Source organism: Syngnathoides biaculeatus, chromosome 2, assembly GCF_019802595.1.
Source record: "Syngnathoides biaculeatus isolate LvHL_M chromosome 2, ASM1980259v1, whole genome shotgun sequence".
NCBI lineage: Eukaryota > Metazoa > Chordata > Actinopteri > Syngnathiformes > Syngnathidae > Syngnathoides > Syngnathoides biaculeatus.
Genome location: NC_084641.1, coordinates 42,862,888 through 42,884,544, shown reverse-complemented (window position 1 = coordinate 42,884,544; position 21,657 = coordinate 42,862,888). Strand labels below are relative to the sequence as shown.

The 21,657-nt window shown below is 43.5% G+C and overlaps 1 protein-coding gene, 1 long non-coding RNA gene and 1 other non-coding gene across 12 annotated transcripts in view; 2 read left to right on the top strand and 1 right to left on the bottom strand.

Annotated features, from left to right (window-relative positions):
* Positions 1-789: 789 nt before the first annotated feature.
* Positions 790-862, top strand: trnai-gau (transfer RNA isoleucine (anticodon GAU)). The gene has a single exon. It is a non-coding gene; the product is annotated as a tRNA-Ile (tRNA).
* A 4,951-nt stretch (positions 863-5,813) lies between these two features.
* Positions 5,814-21,657, bottom strand: part of LOC133493338 (uncharacterized) — a 64,097-nt gene continuing 48,253 nt past the window's right edge. The window contains exon 3 of the long non-coding RNA XR_009792941.1: positions 5,814-6,578. This is a non-coding gene — a long non-coding RNA (uncharacterized LOC133493338). The remainder of the gene's footprint in view (positions 6,579-21,657) is intronic.
* The window catches only part of hm13 (histocompatibility (minor) 13), a 78,973-nt gene continuing 65,398 nt past the window's right edge, over positions 8,083-21,657 (top strand). For 4 of the 10 annotated variants that reach the window (XM_061806530.1, XM_061806508.1, XM_061806529.1 and 1 more), the window contains exon 1: positions 8,086-8,556. In XM_061806530.1, coding sequence (XP_061662514.1) covers positions 8,332-8,556 — 225 coding nt within the window. In that variant the 5' untranslated portion in view covers positions 8,086-8,331. Of the gene's footprint in view, positions 8,557-21,657 lie in introns of all 10 variants that reach the window. The other 6 variants (XM_061806560.1, XM_061806569.1, XM_061806539.1 and 3 more) reach the window with 5 other exon arrangements.

The following is a 21,657-nucleotide window of genomic DNA, read 5'->3' as shown; positions in this document are numbered from 1 at the left end:
TTGCCTCAGAGAAGATAGTGTGAATGCTGATTAGGCAACGTAGGCTGTCACCGAGTGGTCAGTAAGGACCACAAGGGGATATGACATTACCATGTGTGCAGTTTTCTGAATAACTTTGGCAAGCTGCAAACCTTGTGCATTCAGGGCTTTTGGCCTCAAGTGGATCAGGTGGAATGCTACAATACATCAGGACATGACGCTTTCCATCCCTCTTCTGATATAAAGTGGCATTCACAATGGTAGGTGTGACAGTAACACCTAAGTGACATGGGATGGTATCCTTTGGAGCAGCCAGAAATGCTGCTCATGCGAGATCATGTAAAAGAGTGGTATAGACAGTCTAACTCCCATGACCACTCCAATTTGGCAGAAAGGTTTCTGTAACCTTGTTTTTTCACCATGTGTCTGAGGGGAGTGGTGCGATCTGCAAAGCATGAATGATAGTGTCTGCTGTAGCTGCACAAGCAAAGCAAGCATCATTCACCATGTCAGGATGTTTGTGTTGTGGAATAGAAGAACGATGCTCCGAGGACATAGTGGATCCTTCAGAGGACACCACTATACTCATGAAGGTCACCGATTTGCGACAATACTGAAGCTTCTTTCTGGAAGCTTTGAATCCCAGCTTATTCAAACGAAGCAAAACAAGTTTAGTTAGAGACAAACACAACTGTGCTGTTGGGGCTGCCAACAGGAGATCATCAACATACATCAGGAGTGAACATCCGTCTGGGAGATCTAGATCCTGCAGCAATGATTTCAAACATTGATTAAAAATTCCAGGTGAGAGGCCCCGTAGCTCAGTGGTTAGAGCACTGGTTTGATAAACCAGGGGTTGTGGGTTCGTATCCCACTGGGGCCTCCACTCCCTGAGAAGGGTTGCGTCAGGAAGGGCATCCGGCGTAAAAATTGTGCCAAACATATGTGCGTTCATCTGAGATGACACGCTGTGGCGACCCCGAAAGGGACAAGCCGAAAGAAACTTACTATTAAAAATTCCAGGTGAATTTTTGAAGCCTTGTCGCAGCTTGGTGTATTGCAAATTGTGTCCCTGATATCTGAATGCAAACAAGTGTCTACACTCGGGTGTGGGTGGGACACAGAAGAATGCATTTGGCAAATCAATCACTGTGAAGTATTTCAAATCAGGGGTGATGGTAGACAACATTCTGTGGAGGTCTGGTACAGCTAACAATGTTGTTCTCGTTACATAAATAAGAGCTCTCAAATCATACGCCATACGATAATTGTTACCATCTGCTTTTTAAAACTGGCCTGAGTGGTGTACACCACGAGGAGGTGGATGTTTCCAGGACTCCAGAATTCCACAGGCCAGTGAGAGTGTCCTCCATCCCCTGGTTAGCAGCCGCAGGCCAGGGATATTGAATTCTGTTAATATGATATCCTGGAAAGACAGTAATTTTAATGTCTGGTGTCTTAGTACAATGTCCAAAATCAAAGGGTCCAGAGGACCAAGCTAATTTAGACAGTTCATTTAACATTGACTCAGCGTTGTCATAGTCAGAGTAGTCACGTCCGTGTTTTCTAGTTAGGGTCTCGTGTTCTAATATGGTGATACTAGTTGTCGGATGTGCGTCAGGAACGTTTATGCAGTATTCATCTGCAGTTTTGGAGATCTGTACGTCAGAGAGTGGTGTGGCCTCCCAGTCAGTCATTTGAGTCAGTCGTTTCCCCATAGGTCCCAGCTGCCGGGCCTCGTGTCCTGGAGACGGAGCGAGTAAAATGTGGGGTACTGACTCTTCCTGCATTTTGAACCATGTCATTTGATCTGGTGTAAGAGAGCAGGATGCCGCTACACCCTCTCTTGCTGCGTATATATGTGTGGATGTAATGTCCCAAGCATCACTTTGTATGCATGTATGCATGTAAACTTTTCAATGTATACTAGATCGTGGTTGGGGTCGTAATGTAGTGTGCAATGGTATGGATCGAGTGGAGGTAGGTAAGCCCCAAGAGTGTTTAACCAGGGATTCCACAACAGAAATTGATGTCTGAGACCAGGTTTGAGCGGTGTTTATGGTTCAAGTCTGCCCTAATAGTTGTCCACAGTTGGAGTTGGTTCACTCAAAGGTGTTCATAAGCCATTGTCCAGAGTGGAAGACGGTGTCAGCTGCCGGCATTATAAACAAATGGTGGAAGGTCTGTCCAGCCAAGCTTGTCGGTAGGGGTTGAGTCCATTGCGGGGCCTATTGAGTCCCTGAGAAGCCCATCAATTGCACAGTGTGTTGTGACAATAAAGTGTCCGGGAGCGAGATGTTGAGTGAGGAGCATGTTGCCCCTGTGTCAACGAGAGTGTTCACTTTTTGCCCTGCAACAGAGATCGGGATCATGGCACCTGCGTCGCCGGACCCTGGCTTCCCGGGCACCTCTAGTGGTACTGTCCTACCTGCTGCTCTCCATCCTGCTGCAAAGGTGGGCCGCCAATGCTGCCATTTTTGCCTCTGCCTTTGCCCCCTCAGTTGTTGGACCAGCCACCACGCCCTCGCATTGGACCTTGCGATGGAGGAGCTGTAAGACAGTCTTTAATCCAGTGATCAAGAGAACCACAACCAAAACATCCTTCATCACATTGTTGTTGCACTCTCCCCCGGCCACCTACACGCCTTCCTGCGTATCCACCCCAGCTCTTACCCCGGAACCCACCTGCCTGTGTAGGTGGTTGTGCCTGCCAAAAAATTACGTCTGGTGTGGTTTTGGACCTTTACGTCTTACCCCGTGCTACTTGTAATTTAAGAAGTTGTTTTTATAGTTTAGTAATTTCATTATTCTCACCCTGTTGTTGGCTTAAATACATTTTGAGGTGATGCACTAAGTGTCTTGGGTCATCTCTGGACAGAAGATTAGGGTCAGCTTTAAGAGTTGTCTGTACTGGTTCAGGGAGACCTGCCAGAATCCCAGTATTGAACATAGCCTTCTCCTAACCAGACTCTCCAGGGTGACGTCCAGTCGATTTAGTCCAAAGTTTAGTGCACTTATCCAAGTGGTCAATGGGTCGTTTAACATCGGGGAAAGAAGTGGGTGGGGCTGTAACAGGAGTGGGGAACCTCTCTGATAGCTGCGGCCAGACATGCGAAGTGTGCTCTCAATATGGTTCCACTGGGTTCGTTAAGCATACCTGCAGTTGTCTCGATTTCTCTTTGTTCATGATCTAGATGCTGCTTGTCTCCAGTCTGTCATGCAGAGTGTATACCCCTGTAAAGTTTCCACAAAACTAGACAACTGTGCACCAGAAGAGAGACGAGACAAGCGAGAAAGACAATCAACATCTTTAAAATCAAACGACTCGTATATTGGACCTGCTGGAGCCTCTGTCGGCATCATTGTAAAGCAAAGCAATGCAAATTTATTTGTATAGTGCATTTCATAGACGAGGTAACTCAATGTGCTTGACATGATTAAAGGCATTTGAAAACAGAGAAAAATTGTATAAAATGGGATAAAAACAATAAAAATGACAAAGACAATTAAAACCGCATACAGTGCAAGTAATATGATAAAAATTGGATATATTCTAAAAAGCATGAGGAAAAAAAAGAAGTTTTCGACTTTGTCGCGTTTTGTTTGCTTCTTATATAATATAATAATATCAGATATCCATCAATTTTCTTTACTGCTTATCCTTACAAGGGTTGCGGGGAGTGCTGGAGCCAATCCCAGCTGTCAACGGGCAGGAGGTGGGGTACACCAGAACTGGTTGCCAGCTAATCACAGGGCACATAGAGACAGACACCAGTCGTACTCTCAATCACACCTAGGGGCAACCTTGAGTGTCCAACTAATGTTGCCTGTTTTTGGGATGTGGTAGGAAACCCACGCAGGCACGGGGAAAGCATGGAAACTCCACACAAGCAGATCTGGGATTGAACTCGGGACCTCAGAGCTGTGAGGCGAACGCTTTACCAGCTGGGCCACCATGCTGCCATAATATAATATATTGTGTTGACATAATTCACCTGCGGGACTTCGAGTTGGGTTGTGGGGTTCCACACGGATTGTTTTTGTTGCCGCAATTCCGGGGTTAGTGAGTTCCCGCCGTAATGTGGTTAGTCTGTTAATGTCTACCATTAAAACAAGGTTTGTTCCTGTGCCATAATATAATGCATAATATATAATAATCTAATAATCTGTCAATTTCCTATGAGTTCATTGTCAGTTTGTCCCAATCGCGACTTTTACCCAAATTGTGGTTTTGAGTTTTTTTCAATGCGCACTTCCTTTCTTTATCTTGTTTTTTTTGTCAACATTAGGCATCATTTGCCACTCAATTTCAATGTGCATTTCATCTTTAGTCGGATTATATTCAGCACATTCATGATCAAATTCACCATCCACGATTATTAATATAATTTAGTGGTCACTCTTCTTTGACTAAACCCAACCGAATTCATATCGGCCAACAAATTAGCCTATACTATTCGTTTTTTTCGTACGCCACCTTGCGACGTCCCAGGCTCAAAACGGCAGCAAACCCTCTGTTTTTAAGGGATCCCATCCCCCTTAGGTGTAACAGGTAAACCTCACAGTGCAATTGTACGTCTACAATATACGTCAGCTACGATGGGATATACAACTTCTCTTTATCTCTTATTCGCTTATTCTCTTTATCTCTTATCCTCAATAACCATATGAGGCATGAACAATCTGATACCATTGACTTCTCAAATTTTGGCAGTTCAATATGCAGAATTTGACAGTAACAGACACCTACTTACCTTTTGGTTTTGGTTGCGACCTGGAGAAGTCAGAAGTACAGACGACCACCCTCGACTTAATCCTATTAAACTCCTGTGTTTCTCATATATCGCTCTTTATCTCATCTGTCGACGGCCAACACTCGCCTTCCTCCCTCAACTTACGATCGGGGTCACCAAATTGTAGGGATTTGCGAGTTTGGACCCTGTGTGTTCGCTGATCGAGGAAGGTATGACCAATGATTAGACAAAGTTAACAGTAAATTACAAATGAATGTGCAATACAGTCGTCCGGGTCTTGTCTCGGTATCTGCCGCACACGAGACGTGTGTCTTCTGGCAGGATAGCCCATGAAGAAGACAAGAGCTGCCCGGTAACACAAGGTTTTTATCTGTATAGGTCCATGGTAAAAGTGGCTGCCCCCCTTTGTGCCTGGGTTAATTCATGTATATCATGATGGGTGGATTAATGTCGACGAGTTTTATTTTTTGTTGTGACGATCTATTGTGAATCCAGAAATACTTCCTATACTTGTATAAATGCTAATTTCATGGAGGACAAACAATGTAGATTTACTGGATTCAAAGATTTCTTTTTACCTTATGTCAACAAATTCATCTGTAATGAAAGCTCTGTAAAATATATTTAATGATTTTTGTATATTGTGTAAAACTGACAACAGAATGTTATCTAAAATTCGGGGGTTTATAGTATCAGGTGTGATTCCACAAATAAAGAACAATTTAAAATAATGGAAGTGGTACATACATATATTCAGCATGTGATTTTTGAACACATATCCAGAGTGACATTTTTGCAAATCTTCTAAAACATTTGGCGTGAAAACAGTTATGTAAAAAAAAAAAAAGTTAAACTCTATTTGGATTCATCATACAGTACATTTAATAGAGTTTAGCGAAAATAAAAATGGTTTCAGTCTTTAACCTTGATTCCTTCTTTAATATTGTATTGTCCATGCAAAGTTTTACAGAGTGAGGGAGGGTTAGAGTTGCGTCCAACAACTGCAGCCAATACTTGACCAGTGTTGCTTGCAGTGATGCGATTTTTCCTGTAGGCAGAGCTGAATAGGTTCAAGACAAATATGAATAATTAGAAATGTACGGTCACTCATGACCTCTAGCACATATACAGATACCACAGTATTGAATTGGTTGCATATAAATTAATTGCCTTTTATTTGTACTTCATCCTACTAACTCTGTTTATGTTATCAATGCATTATGTAAGAATCATGCTGAAAGGTAATCATTTATGCAGCGTACACTAAAGACTAAGCCACTACCACAAAAACTGACAAAAACAAGACAAGTCCCAATTTTTTATTAGAGCTGAAAACATGTAGCAGGGGCAAATCTATTATTTAAGATTGGAATTATTGTCTTCACACTATTCACCTGGTTGAAGTTATAGGAGTTTAAACCCTTTCTGATGTGTTCCGGGACATTCGAAAATAAATTTGTAACAGTAAAAAAAGGTTAACGGCTCTGCCATGTTGTTCAGCACTAAGACACATGAGTCCAGAAGTAGACTCCTTATGACACACTGAACAAGCAGGTGCTAAGCCCAGGTGACATCATGGGGCGGGGTCATTGACGTTTCTTTTGGGTTTAGCTTTGAAAGTTAGCACATATCCAGACATTGCGTAAATTTTAAAAAAATCCCATCAATTTTCTTCGCCGTTCATCCTCACAAGGGCCACGGGGTGTGGTGGAGCCTATCCTAGCTGTCAACGCGCAGGAGGCGAGGTACACCGGGGTACTTGCAAACTCCACACAGGCGGGTCCAGGATTGAACCCGGGACCTCAGAACTGTGAGGCCAATGCTTTACTCGCTGATCCACCATGCCTGTTGATTTAAAATAAAAATAAAAAAATTCTTGAATTTAACTCTTCATTTTTTTTTCAATTAATGTCCAAAATATATTTAATAATACTATTGCTTTAGATTAGAAGGCTAATGTACAAAGAAATTTTGGACAAAGTCCTCCTTTAAAGATGATTGAACGACTGGGGCCCATCCACACAGTCTGGCAAGTGACGCCTATGTTGGCAATGTCAACGTTCTCAACAAAGGCATTGGAATGACATTGAAATTTAGTTGTAATATATATATATATATATATATATATATATATATATATATATATATATAGTTGTACTCAATTCTCAACAATTTTTAACGAAGTTTGCTTAATTAATTTTTTTTGTCAACACCAAAGCGTGTGATATCAATACATTTCATATCCTGCGTCATTTTTAAAGCTCCCCAAAAATATATACATTTTTGACTGCGAACGATTATTTCACTGCTGTTGTACAGTTTTGTGTGGAACTGTATGTAGCAGAATTTGTTGGCATCCTTGTACTTTTGATTTTCTTGTTGTCCACAGACCTGGTGTACGACCTTGACCTCGCTCGTTTATTGTTCCGCAGACACCTAGCTCAAAGGAGACGCGTATTTACAGTTTCACATCTGAGGCTTCAACGGTTCCTCCCCGAAAGGCCTCTGAGCAGAGATCGTCTATTTTGGCTTGGTGGACAATTATTTTATTTTATAGATTTTGTGTGTCATGGTTGGTTCTTTGTTGCCGGGCTTCATTCATAAATTCCATAAATTACTTTTGTTTTCAAGACTTTATATTTTTTTACTTTAATCTTACCCTTAGTATGTGGTCAAATACTGTGAACCATTTTATGAATTAAATACGCCCATGACTAAGTTTGAACACAACAAAATAAACATACTTCCTTTAATGACCCTCCAACACTGTAATTGAACAGTTTTCAAAAGTGTGGTCGGCAATTGTCTGCCATGTCGGAGAATAAGATGGGTCTAAAACGGAAAGACCAGGAGACCAACTCGTGAATCTATGTTTGTTCGTTTTTTCAGTTTATTCAATTTTCCAATCATAAGAGATGTCCTATAAGATGTTCTAAAAAGTTGTCAAGAGTATAAACAATGGATGCAGTAACAAAGTGGCCATCATAAACTTATACCTACATAAAATATATCTCACTACCCCACTAGGTGCTAAAACGTGGAAATAAAACTGTTTAGATAAAAGATATTTGTTTACTTTACCGAAACAGCATTAATTTATCTCATCATAGTCTCAAGGCTTAGAAGCGGACGGGGAAAATCAAGATGATGGTAGTAAAAAATAATGCTGCTTTTTTAAGACGTGGATATAAGGTTTATTTGTTGTTGATGTGCTCTAAAAAAATAATTAAAACTTATGTTGCAACTCAGCAGTGTTGTTCTACGCTTTTCTAAGTTGCTTGGGAAAAAAAACAGCCAGTCGAAAAAAATAACCCGTTTCTTATCTCTCGAAATTTAAGGTTGTTGGAATTCCTTTTTGGGCCATGTGACATTGTTGTCGTATTATCGGGCAGTTTCAAGGGAAAGAGGTCTGCTCCGATAGTGGATCTTTGCTTTAAGAAACGTGGCTTTAGCTGTGTACTAGAGGCGACCGGCTGACTGGCCTCTCGTTCACGAATGACACGCATGCGAGTCCGGCTTCTTCCTTCGACAGTCGACCTGCTTTCCGTACACTCGCCACTCGCACCCCTGCCTAAACAACCGCTATCCTCGGCGAGAAATGTCTGAGGTGGAAAAAGCTCTCAGCTCGGCCCCAGAGCCCGCCGCTGCAGTCCTGGACGCAGTGAACAGCACTGAACCCAACGGGACAGAGGCGCTCAATGTTACCGCCAAATTCGTAGCCACGCCGGAGGGTACGGCTTTGGCGTACGGCAGTCTGGTGCTTATGGCACTGGTGCCCATCTTTTTCGGAGCATTGCGCTCCGTGGCCTGCTCCAAGTCAAAGGTAAGACTGGGTTAGCTCGTTTGTTGGGGCTAGCTGAGCACACCATCGATTGAATTTCGTTTGTTTATCACATATTGTTTGAGCGGGCACATGTTGCGGTTGGACTGCTTTTAATGTCATATGGTTGGTTTATATTTCACGTAAATGAAAGTGAGCATAGAGCGTAGGTCATGTCATCTAAATCGTGTTGTTAACGTCTGAGTTACTCGTTCGTTGGGATGCTCACTCGAGTGTGACGTGTCCTTAACGAGCGAAGTTTAAAGGGGTTGTCAGTATTTCGACTAAAAAGTCTTAGTTTCAGTCATAGTCGTTTAACAAATTAAATTCAGTTGAAGTCATAATTTTTACATGAATTGTTGTGTAGTTTTGGTTCATAAAGTACTGAGAGATTATAAATTATACATTATCATATATAATGTGAACACCAGTTAATTAAGGTGGTATGGAGCAGTTGGGGGGCATCGTCAGGCCTATTTTTGGGAGGTTCAAGCCCCCTAAATAATTAATTTTTTTTAACCCTGCCCAAAAAAATCACCCAGGAAATAATAATGACTCCTCGACCCATATTAAATAATCGGAATTAAGAGAGATGACTAGAGAGTAACAAAGGAGGGCCCATAGCTCAGTGTTTAGAGAGTTGGTTTGGTAAACAGGGGTCGTACATTTGCATCCCATTGGGGCCTCCACTCCCCAAAAGGGGTTTTCGTCAGGAAGGGCATCCGGCGTCAACAAATTTGAGCGGCGGTAGAAGCACACAGGTGGATTATATTTTAGCCAGATGGTGTAATCTGAAAGAGGTTACTGACTGTAAAGTACTGGTAGGGGAGAGTGTAGCTTGACAACATGGGGTGGTGGTGTGTAGGATGACTCTGGTGGTGGGTAGGAAGACTAAGAAGACAAAGGTAGAGCAGAAAACCATGTGATGGAAGCTGAGAAAGGAAGAATGTTGTCCGGCCTTTTGGAAGGAGGTGAGACACCCTCTCGATGGACAGGAGGACCTCCCAGAAAACTTGACTACTACAGCCAAGGTGATCAGAGAAACAAGCAGGAGAGTACTTGGTGTGTCTTCTGGTAAGAAAGCAAGAGGCATATGACAAACATGTACACCAGTTTAGACACGAAAGAAGGAGAAAAGGATCTCGACAAGTTGGCCAAAGAGAGGAATAGAGATGGGAAGGATGTGGAGCAGGTAAGGGTGATTAAAGATAGAGATGGAAATGTGTTGACTGGTCCCGGTAGTGTACTAAAGATGTACAGAATACTGAAAAGTTGATGAATGAATAAAATGAGAGACAATGAAGAGTAGAAGAGGCAAGTGTGAAGGAGCGGGAAGTGGCAATGATGAGTAAGGCGGAAGGTAGAAAGGCACTGAAGAGGATGAAATATGAAAAGGCATTTGGTCCTGATGACATGCCTGTAGCTAAAGAAGCAATTTGGAGAGGTAGCTGTGGAGTTTTTTGACCAACATATTCAATAGAATTCCAACAGGCAAGAATATGCCTAAAGAATGGAGGAAAAGTGTGCGAGTTTCCATTTTAAGAACAAAGGCAATTTGGAGAGCTGTGGGAACTACAGGGGAAAAATGAATGATGTTGTGGGAAAGAGTAGTAGATGCTTGACTCAGGACAGAAGTAAGTATCTGCAAGCAACAGTATGGTTTCATACCGAGAAAGAGTACCACAGATGCATTATTTGCCTTGAGGATTCTCGTGGAAAAGTACAGTGACGGCCGGAAGGTTGTACATTGTGTTTTTGTGGATCTAGAGAAAGTCCATGACAGAGTACCAAGAGAGGAGCTGTGGTTCATCATGCGTAAGTCTGGTGTGGATGCATGAAACATGTTATAATAGTACAGGATATATGAGGCCAGCAGAACCAGACATGCACTGGAAAGGACAGGAATGAAGTTTGGCCAAAGTAAAACACAATATATGTGCAAGAATGAGAAGGGTAGAGGGGGAAGAGTATTGGTAGAGTATGCAGCTGTCAGGCAAAAAAGCGAGAGGAAGACCAAAGAAAAGCTTAATGGATGTTGTGAGGGAAGACATGAGCTGAGTTGCTGTTAGAGAGGAAAATATAGGGGATAGGCTGACATGGAAAATTTATGACTTGCTGTGGTGACCCCAATTGGCACAAGCCGAAGGAAAACTCCAATGCAAACATGGTGAAGCAGCATTTAGCTATGTGTAAGTCTGGTTTGATGGAGAAATATGTCAGAATAGTACAGGACATGTATGAGGGAAGCAGAACAGTGATGAGGTGCGTTTTAGGTGTGACAGAAGAATTTAAGGTCGAGGTAGGACTGCATTAGGGATCAGGTCTGAGCCCCTTCGTCTTTGCTGTGGTAATGGATAGGCTGACAGATGAGGTTAGACTAGAATCCCCTTGGGCGATGATGTTCGCAGATGACATTGTGATCTGCAGTAAAAGCAGGGATCAGGTGGAGGAAGAACAAAGATGGAGGCATGCAGTGGAAAGGAGAGGAATGAAGATTACCTGTAGTAAATCAGAATATATGTGCGTAAATGAAAGGGGTGGAGGGTGAAGAGTGAGGCTCCAGGGAGAAGAGATGGATAGGGTGGATTACTTCAAATACTTGGGGTCAACAATCCAGAGCAATGGTAAGTGAGGTAAGGAAGTGAAGAAACTGGTACAAGCGGGATAGAACAGCTGGCGGAAGGTTTCTGCTGTCTAGAGGCAAGAGTGACTATTTTGGAAGAAGGGTGCTGATAATGGAGCTGCCAGGCAAAAGGGTGGAAAGGAAGACCAAAGAGAAGGTTGATGGATGTTGTGAGGGAAGACATGAGGGGAGTTGGTGTTCAAGAGGAAGATGCAGGAGATCGGCTTAGATGGTAGGGTTCGCACGCGGCCCTAAAGTCCCTAAAAACCCCTAAATTTTCGAAGGTGCATTTAGGGGCTCCTAAAAGTCCTTAAAATCCGCGAAAACCAGTCAAGCCCCTAAAAAGGCCTTAAATTAAAAAAAATCAATGGGAGGACCTCTACCGCCAAAATTCTCCCTAAAAAATAAATTAATCTTTTATTTAAAAAAAAAATAGCGATCCGTCTGGCATCCAAATCAGCCGGAAATTGTCAACGCGATCTTGTCAATATTCCATTGTTTGTTTCCGTGAGTAGGCATTTCACTTCATCTTCGTTACGACGTAGCGTAGTTCTTTCATCGATCCAACTTGTATCACGGGGAAGTGCATTTTTCAAGAAGTAAGGAGTTTGGGAGCTGGTTCGTCGAGATACAAAAGATCGGCACATGTTTTACTGCCATCTGTGCAAGCAGAGTTACCAGCTTGAAAAGATGGGCGTCAAAGCGCTGGAGTCGCACCGGAAAAACAGGAGACACGTTGATTTGGCGAAGACTCTCTCTCATCTTCCGTTGGTATGAATCTGTTTCTAAAATATCAAGATAGTGAAGCATCAACTTCAGGCAGTGGTACGAGCAATGCATGCGCACTAGGGATCGCAAAAAAACGCTTACTTTCATAACCGGTTTTAACCGAACAGCTGTAGCAAAAAACCGGTACCATAGTGGTGTTTACATAATTCACCCGCGGGACCTCGAGTTGTTGTTGCTCTTCCGGAGTGACGAGTTCACAGAGTTCTCCCCCGTTATGCGAGTAGTGTTTTGATCTCTGCCAATAAAACAAGTTTACTCCCATACTTTGTAGCGTTTCCTCGATGCCATGATTGATGTTTCTTTGATTTAACTGAATGTTCTTCAACAACGGAACCGGAAGAAATGATTGGAAATTTTAACCGATTTCGAAAGTCTGATTACGGTTTCGTTTTTTTTTTTTAAAAAAAAAAAGGAAAACCGGTTATAATCGGTTATTTGTAGCCGGTTGCGATCCCTAATGCGCACCTACAGTTGTCCAGCCAGAAGTCAGGCTTTATGAACGTAGTTCAATACACGAAGACGGACTCATTAAAGGCAGAGATCGTGTGAACTTTAAAAGTGATCTGCAGCCATTACAGGAACAAATCTTGTGAAAATAATTCTAAAGTGTTTGCAGTCATGTTCCCAGACAGTGACATTGCTAAAAACTACCACTGTGGGGAAAGGAAGACTTCGTACCTGGCTACATTTGGCATCGCTGCCCACTTTTCATCTCTACTGCCTCAAAGCCAAAAAAGCCAGAATAGAGACTGACATATCAACGCTTATTGAGAAGGCTGACAGGCTGTGTGAGGAGGCAGAAGAAAAGAGGAATCTGAGGTTTATCACCGAGCCCAATGCACTCAGAGGCAGAGCAAAGGACAAGAGAGCCACTTTGGCACCTCTGCAGCAACAAATAGAGGAGGCACTGGGTAGGCTCAAGGAGCTAGAGTAGGGGTGCTGAAACAGACATCAGTAGAAGACATTTGTGTATATAGTTGCAATTGTAGTTAGAATCTGTTTTTCTGTATACTGTTATGTGAATACGTTGACAATGGTCATATCAATGAGAACTACCACAAGGGGCGACAGGTAATCACTGTCACAGGTACTGAGGTACTGGAACATTTGATGAACCAAGAACGGTTGATGGCACCATTGGGTGAGTCTTTTTTCATTACTATTGATTTTCCACAATGGCCCTAAATTTTTTCCGTGTCAGCCCTAAATTTTTCGTCTCAGCCCCTAAGAATGCCCCTAAAAAGCCCTTATATTTTTTTGGTCAGACTGAGTATGAACCCTGGATGGATAAAGATGACACACTGTAGCAACCCTAGCACAGGAGTTGGTTGACATGATGATTAGGAGAAAGGTTGATATTCTGTGCATCCAAGAGAGCAGGTGGAAAGGTAGTTAGGCTAGAAGTTTGGGAGCAGGGTTTAAATTATTCTACCACGGAGTAGATGGGAAGAGAAATGGAGTAGGGGTTATTTTAAAGCAGGGGTGTCCAAACTTTTTGCAAAGAGGGCCAGATTTGGTAAGGTGAAAATGTGTGGGGGGCCGACTATTTAGCCTGATATTCTTTGAACCATTAACATTAAATACAAATTAACTTTTTGGGATTTTTTTAAATTTAATTACAAATGGCATACTTTTACTTTTACATTTTTTTTTACATTTAGGTTTTTACCGAAATCACAAACCACAAAAAATTAAGAAAACTATAAAGGATATCTAAGTTCATGTGAAACATTACATATTATTCACTATTATATGCTCACTGTATTGAAAGAGAAATTCTGGAAGGAACTAGATGAAGTAGTTCTGAGCATCCCAGACAGCGAGAGAGTTGTGATTGGTGCAGATTGTAATGGACATATTGGTAAAGGAAACAGGGGCGATGAAGAAGTGATGGGTAAGTACGGCATCCATGAAAGGAACTTTGAAGGGCAGATGGTGGTGGACTTTGCAAAAAGGATGGAGATGGCTGTAGTGAACACTTATTTCCAGAAGAGGGAGGAACATATAGTGACCTACAAGAGCGGAGGTAGAACCACGCAGGTAGATTATATTTTGTGCAGACGATGTAATCTGAAGGAGGTTACTGACTGTAAAGTAGTGGTAGGGGAGAGTGTAGCTCGACAGCATAGGATGGTAGTATGTAGGATGATTCTGGTGGTGGGTAGGAAGATTAAGAAGACAAAGGTAGAGCAGAGAACCATGTGGTGGAAGCTGAGAAAGGAAGAATGTTGTGCGGCCTTCCGGAAAGAGGTGAGACAGGCTCTCGATGGACAACCGAAGCTCCCGGAAGACTGGACGACGACAGCCAAGGTGATCAGAGAGACAGGCAGGAGAGTACTTGGTGTGTCATCTGGTAGGAAAGGGGAGAAGGAGACTTGGTGGTGGAACCCCAAAATACAGGGAGTCATACAAGGAAAGAGATTAGCGAAGAAGAAGTGGGATACTGAGAGGACTGAGGAGAGGCGAAAGGAGTACATCGAGATGCGACGTAGGGCAAAGGTAGAGGTGGCAAAGGCTCAACAAGAGGCATATGAAGACATGTACACCAGGTTGGACACGAAAGAAGGAGAAAAGGATCTCTACAGGTTGGCCAGACAGAGGGATAGAGATGGGAAGGATGTGCAGCAGGTAAGGGTGATTAAGGATAGAGATGGAAATGTGTTGACTGGTGCCGGTAGTGTACTAAATAGATGGAAAGAATACTTTGAGAAGTTGATGAATGAAGAAAATGAGAGAGAAGGAAGAGTTGAAGAGGCAAGAGTGAAGGACCAGGAAGTGGCAATGATTACTAAGGGGGAAGTCAGAAAGGCACTACAAAGGATGAAAAATGGAAAGGCAGTTGGTCCTGATGACATACCGGTAGAGGTATGGAAGCAATTTGGAGAGATGGCTGTGGAGTTTTTGACCAACTTATTCAACAGAATACTAGCGGGCGAAAAGATGCCTGAAGAATGGAGGAAAAGTGTTCTAGTTCCCATTTTTAAGAACAAAGGGGATGTTCAGAGCTGTGGGAACTATAGAGGAATAAAGTTGATGAGCCACACAATGAAGTTATGGAAAGAGTAGTGGAGGCTAGACTCAGGACAGAAGTAAGTATCTGCGAGCAACAGTATGGTTTCATGCCTAGAAAGAGTACCACAGATGCATTATTTGCCTTGAGGATGCTCGTGGAAAAGTACAGAGAAGGTCAGAAGGAGCTACATTGTGTCTTTGTGGATCTAGAGAAAGCCTATGACAGAGTACCAAGAGAGGAACTGTGGTACTGCATGCGTAAGTCTGGTGTGGCAGAGAAGTATGTTAAAATAGTACAGGACATGTATGATGGTAGCAGAACAATGGTGAGGTGTGCCTTAGGTGTGACAGAGGAATTTAAGGTGGAGGTGGGACTGCATCAGGGATCAGCTCTGAGCCCCTTCCTGTTTGCAGTGGTAATGGATAGGCTGACAGATGAGGTTAGACTGGAATCCCCTTGGACCATGATGTTCGCAGATGATATTGTCATATGCAGTGAAAGCAGGGAGCATGCAGAGGAACAATTGGAAAGATGGAGACATGCACTGGAAAGGAGAGGAATGAAGATTAGCCGAAGTAAAACAGAATATATGTGCGTAAATGAGAAAAGTAGAGGGGGAAGAGTGAGGCTACAGGGAGAAGAGATAGCGAGGGTGGACGACTTCAAATACTTGGGGTCAACAATACAGAGCAATGAAGAGTGTTGTCAGGAAGTGAAGAAACGGGTCCAAGCAGGTTGGAACAGCTGGCGAAAGGTGTCTGGTGTGTTATGTGACAGAAGAGTGTCTGCTAGGATGAAGGGCAAAGTTTACAAAACAGTGGTGAGGCCGGCCATGATGTACGGATTAGAGACGGTGGCACTGAAGAAACAACAGGAAGCTGAACTGGAGGTGGCAGAAATGAAGATGTTGAGGTTCTCGCTCGGAGTGACCAGGTTGGATAGGATTAGAAATGAGCTCATTCGAGGGACGGCCAAAGCTGGATGTTTTGGAGACAAGATTCGAGAGAGCAGACTTCGATGGTTTGGACATGTTCAGAGGCGAGAGAGTGAGTATATTGGTAGAAGGATGCTGAGGATGGCGCTCCCAGGCAAAAGAGCGAGAGGAAGACCAAAGAGAAGGTTTATGGATGTGGTGAGGGAAGACATGAGGGCAGTTGAGGTTAGAGAGGAAGATGCAGGAGATAGGCTAAGATGGCAAAAGATGACACGCTGTGGCGACCCCTAACGGGACAAACCGAAAGGAAAAGAAGAAGAAGAAGATATGCTCACTGTAGGAAAAGTGCTGAAAACAAAACAATGATCACTGCATATTCAAACTGTGATTTTGACCATCACAAAAAAATTAATTAACTGAGATTTAAGAATTTATTCAACTCAGAGGACTTAACAAAGGTCTTGCCTGCACTAATGTGAAGGGTGATACTGGGATCTTGACTGCAGTATGTAGTCCATGTCTGGCTCAAGAGCTGTGGTTTTGATGCGCAAGACGTCACGCAGGTGAGAGTCACTCAGTCTCGTCCTCATGCGGCTCTTGTTAATGTTCATAACGGAGAATGTCTTCTCGCACATGTATGTGGAGCCAAACAAGCTCAGCATTTTCTTAGCAAATGTCCGAATTGGTTGGAACCTGCCTTCATCCAGCTGGCGGTAGAAGTTGACAAGAGGGAGCTGTTGGTGCCGACTGCGATGCTCGGCGTCACACTGCAGCTCAATGAGCTCCAGTTGCAGGTGGTCTGGAGCGTCATCAGGGTCCACGGAGAAAGGAGAGGAAAAAAGCGTGATCTCCTTTTCAATAGCTGCAAAGTCCCGAAAGCGCTGCTGAAACTCCTCAACCAGAGATGAGATATCTGCTGCATACTTTGTCATTTGCGCACTGATATTGATCTGTGGGAAACTGGTCACAATTTCCAGCAGCGACGGGAAATGTGCGGTATTGGGCTGCGCCTGTGACAGGTGTCTTTGGAAAAGTAGCAGCTTGGTCCGAAAGGCTTTGATGTGTGAATACAGTTGGCTTACCACTGCATTTTGCCCTTGAAGGCTTGTGTTCAGCGCATTCAGATGTCGCGTTATGTCAACTAAAAATCCCAAATCAGCCAGCCAAACAGGATCATTTAATTGTGGCATGGGTTGTCCCTTTTTAGTCAAGAATTGTCCAATTTCCTCCCTGAGAGAGAAGAAGCGCTGCAGCGCAGACCCCCGACTGAGCCACCTTACGTCGGTGTGATACAAAACATCTCCGTATTCAGCCTGGATGTCGAGAAGAAACTGTTGAAACTGGCGGTGGCACAGCGCTTTGGAGCGAATATAATTAATAGTCTTTATCACCGGTTTCATAACATTATCATATTTCATATATTTGGCACAGAGAACTTCTTGATGAATAATACAGTGGAGTTTAATAGCGCTGCCTCCTTCTTCGCTGACTTTGTTACAGACAAGGCTTGATAATCCACTCCGTTCGCCAGCCATGGCAGGTGCGCCGTCCGTAATAATCCTGGTGACTTTATTCCACTGTAGTTTCATGTCATCTACGGTGGAACAAACAGAAACAAATAAATCCGTTCCTCTTGTTTGGCCCTTCAAACTCTGGAGGTCCAGAAGCTCTTCACTCACGTTCATGTCATTGTCCACTCCTCTTAAAAAGATCAGTAACTGAGCGGTGTCGGACGCATCCGTGCTTTCATCGCACGCTAACGAGAAAAAGTCAAACTCAGTTCCTTTTGCCTCTAACTGTCTCTTAATATCTAATGAAACGTCTTCAATTCTCCGTACCACAGTATTACGAGCCAGGCAAATATTGGCAAACTCTTGCTTCTTCGCGGGACAAATTTTCTCAACCATTTTCATTACACAGTCTTTAATAAATTCACCCTCAGCGAAAGGTTTGCAGTGCTTTGCAATCAGCGTTGCCACTTCGTAGCTTGCCTTTGTGGCATTTTCATTTGACTCACGGACTCTTGTGAAAAAGCTTTGCTGTGCCGTTAAAACAGCTTCCAGTTGCTTCACTTTTTCACCGCGTTTGTTCCCAGTTAGCTTGTCGTAGCTAGCATGTTTCGTCTGGTAGTGCCCCTTGATGTTGAATTCCTTGAAAACAGCCACAGTCTCTTGGCAAATTAGGCAGACACAGTTGTTTCGTATTTCAGTGAAAAAATACTCAAATTTCCACTTGTCCTGGAAGCGGCGGCCCTCGCGGTCAACTTTCCTTTTTTTGTTTACAGACGCCATGTTAGAAATGGGCTGGGCTGAAACGATCACGCAAGGTCAAGGGTCACGGCGGCCACAGGGCTACTGCCATCTTCTGGTGAAATGAAAAATATGAAAAATAGCTTTTTGTACACATGTATTTTATACTGTGGTCAACAGTGCTGGCGGGCCGCATATTATTGATTTCATGATAGAGGCCGCGGGCCGGTAAAATTTTGTCCACGGGCCGCAATTGGCCCGGGGGCCGGACTTTGGACATGTCTGTTTTAAAGGAAGAGCTGGCTAAGAATGTCTTGGAGGTGAAAAGAGTATCAGATCGAGTGATGAGACTAAAATTTGAAATTGAGTGTGTTATGTATAATGTTGTTAGCGGCTATGCACCACAGGTAGGATGTGACCTCGAGTTGAAAGAGAAATTTTTGAAGGAACTAGATGAAGTAGTTCTGAGCATCGCAGACAGCGAGAGAGTTGTAAATGGTGAAGATTGTAATGGACATATTGGTAAAGGAAACAGGGGCGATGAAGAAGTGATGGGAAAGTATGGCATCCAGGAAAGGAACTTTGAAGGGCAGATGGTGGTGGACTTTGCAAAAAGGATGGAGATGGCTGTAGTGAACACTTATTTCCAGAAGAGGGAGGAACATATAGTGACCTACAAGAGCGGAGGTAGAACCAAGCAGGTAGATTATATTTTGTGCAGACGATGTAATCTGAAGGAGGTTACTGACTGTAAAGTAGTGGTAGGGGAGAGTGTAGCTCGACAGCATAGGATGGTAGTATGTAGGATGATTCTGGTGGTGGGTAGGAAGATTAAGAAGACAAAGGTAGAGCAGAGAACCATGTGGTGGAAGCTGAGAAAGGAAGAATGTTGTGCGGCCTTCCGGAAAGAGGTGAGACAGGCTCTCGATGGACAACCGAAGCTCCCGGAAGACTGGACGACGACAGCCAAGGTGATCAGAGAGACAGGCAGGAGAGTACTTGGTGTGTCATCTGGTAGGAAAGGGAAGAAGGAGACTTGGTGGTGGAACCCCAAAATACAGGGAGTCATACAAGGAAAGAGATTAGCGAAGAAGAAGTGGGATACTGAGAGGACTGAGGAGAGGCGAAAGGAGTACATCGAGATGCGACGTAGGGCAAAGGTAGAGGTGGCAAAGGCTAAACAAGAGGCATATGAAGACATGTATACCAGGTTGGACACGAAAGAAGGAGAAAAGGATCTCTACAGGTTGGCCAGACAGAGGGATAGAGATGGGAAGGATGTGCAGCAGGTCAGGGTGATTAAGGATAGAGATGGAAATGTGTTGACTGGTGCCGGTAGTGTACTAAATAGATGGAAAGAATACTTTGAGAAGTTGATGAATGAAGAAAATGAGAGAGAAGGAAGAGTTGAAGAGGCAAGAGTGAAGGACCAGGAAGTGGAAATGATTACTAAGGGGGAAGTCAGAAAGGCACTACAAAGGATGAAAACTGGAAAGGCAGTTGGTCCTGATGACATACCGGTAGAGGTATGGAAGCAATTTGGAGAGATGGCTGTGGAGTTTATGATGAGCTTATTCAACAGAATACTAGCGGGTGAGAAGATGCCTTAAGAATGGAGGAAAAGTGTGCTAGTTCACATTTTTAAGAACAAAGGCGATGTTCAGAGCTGTGGGAACTATAGAGGAATAAAGTTGATGAGCCACACAATGAAGTTATGGGAAAGAGTAGTGGAGGCTAGACTCAGGACAGAAGTAAGTATCTGCGAGCAACAGTATGGTTTCATGCCTAGAAAGAGTACCACAGATGCATTATTTGCCTTGAGGATGCTCGTGGAAAAGTACAGAGAAGGTCAGAAGGAGCTACATTGTGTCTTTGTGGATCGAGAGAAGGCCTATGACAGAGTACCAAGAGAGGAACTGTGGTACTGCATGCGTAAGTCTGGTGTGGCAGAGAAGTATGTTAAAATAGTACAGGACATGTATGATGGCAGCAGAACAATGGTGAGGTGTGCCTTAGGTGTGACAGAGGAATTTAAGGTGGAGGTGGGACTGCATCAGGGATCAGCTCTGAGCCCCTTCCTGTTTGCAGTGGTAATGGATAGGCTGACAGATGAGGTTAGACTGGAATCCCCTTGGACCATGATGTTCGCAGATGATATTGTCATATGCAGTGAAAGCAGGGAACATGCAAAGGAACAATTGGAAAGATGGAGGCATGCACTGGAAAGGAGAGGAATGAAGATTAGCCGAAGTAAAACAGAATATATGTGCGTGAATGAGAAAAGTAGAGGGGGAAGAGTGAGGCTACAGGGAGAAGAGATAGCGAGGGTGGACGACTTCAAATACTTGGGGTCAACAATACAGAGCAATGGAGAGTGTTGTCAGGAAGTGAAGAAACGGGTCCAAGCAGGTTGGAACAGCTGGCGAAAGGTGTCTGGTGTGTTATGTGACAGAAGAGTGTCTGCTAGGATGAAGGGCAAAGTTTACAAAAAAGTGGTGAGGCCGGCCATGATGTACGGATTAGAGACGGTGGCACTGAAGAAACAACAGGAAGCTGAACTGGAGGTGGCAGAAATGAAGATGTTGAGGTTCTCGCTCGGAGTGACCAGGTTTGATAGGATTAGAAATGAGCTCATTCGAGGGACGGCCAAAGCTGGATGTTTTGGAGACAAGATTCGAGAGAGCAGACTTCGATGGTTTGGACATGTTCAGAGGCGAGAGAGTGATTATATTGGTAGAAGGATGCTGAGGATGGAGCTCCCAGGCAAAAGAGCGAGAGGAAGACCAAAGAGAAGGTTTATGGATGTGGTGAGGGAAGACATGAGGGCAGTTGGTGTTAGAGAGGAAGATGCAGGAGATAGGCTAAGATGGCAAAAGATGACACGCTGTGGCGACCCCTAACGGGACAAGCCGAAAGGAAACGAATAAGAAAAGACTGTAGCAACCCTTAACTAGACAAACCGAAAGGAAAAGAAGATTGTATTTTTAAGATATCTCCATAAACGTTGCAAAACACATCAGTCAGTCTTTGTTTGCGGTTTATGAAATACACATTGTCACATCCTGTGCATCTACTGTCAGTAGGTTTTATGGAAGGGGTTCCATAAAACCGACTGACCCACTTTGTCAGTGTTTTGCACAGGACTGAGATCAGTCTGTGGTGGTGGGTAACCGGTGATCGGCCTGTCGTTGTTACTTTGGAATTGAAGCTAATTGAACTCTTCCTGAGTATTTTATAATCAATTACAATATTCTAATAAGAGACACAAACATATGATTACAGAAATAAGTTCAAAGAAATTAATGTAAAATCAAACACAGGGCTCAACACTAACTTTTCCATTGGTAGCACTTGACCATGCTTACATGATGTATCCAGTCTTCATACTGATTTTATTGGCCTGATTGGAATCACCTGATAAATAGCATTTTATGCTTATTGGCGTCAATCTCACAGTGAAAAAGCAAAGGCATTTACTCTGGGTCGCCATCATACA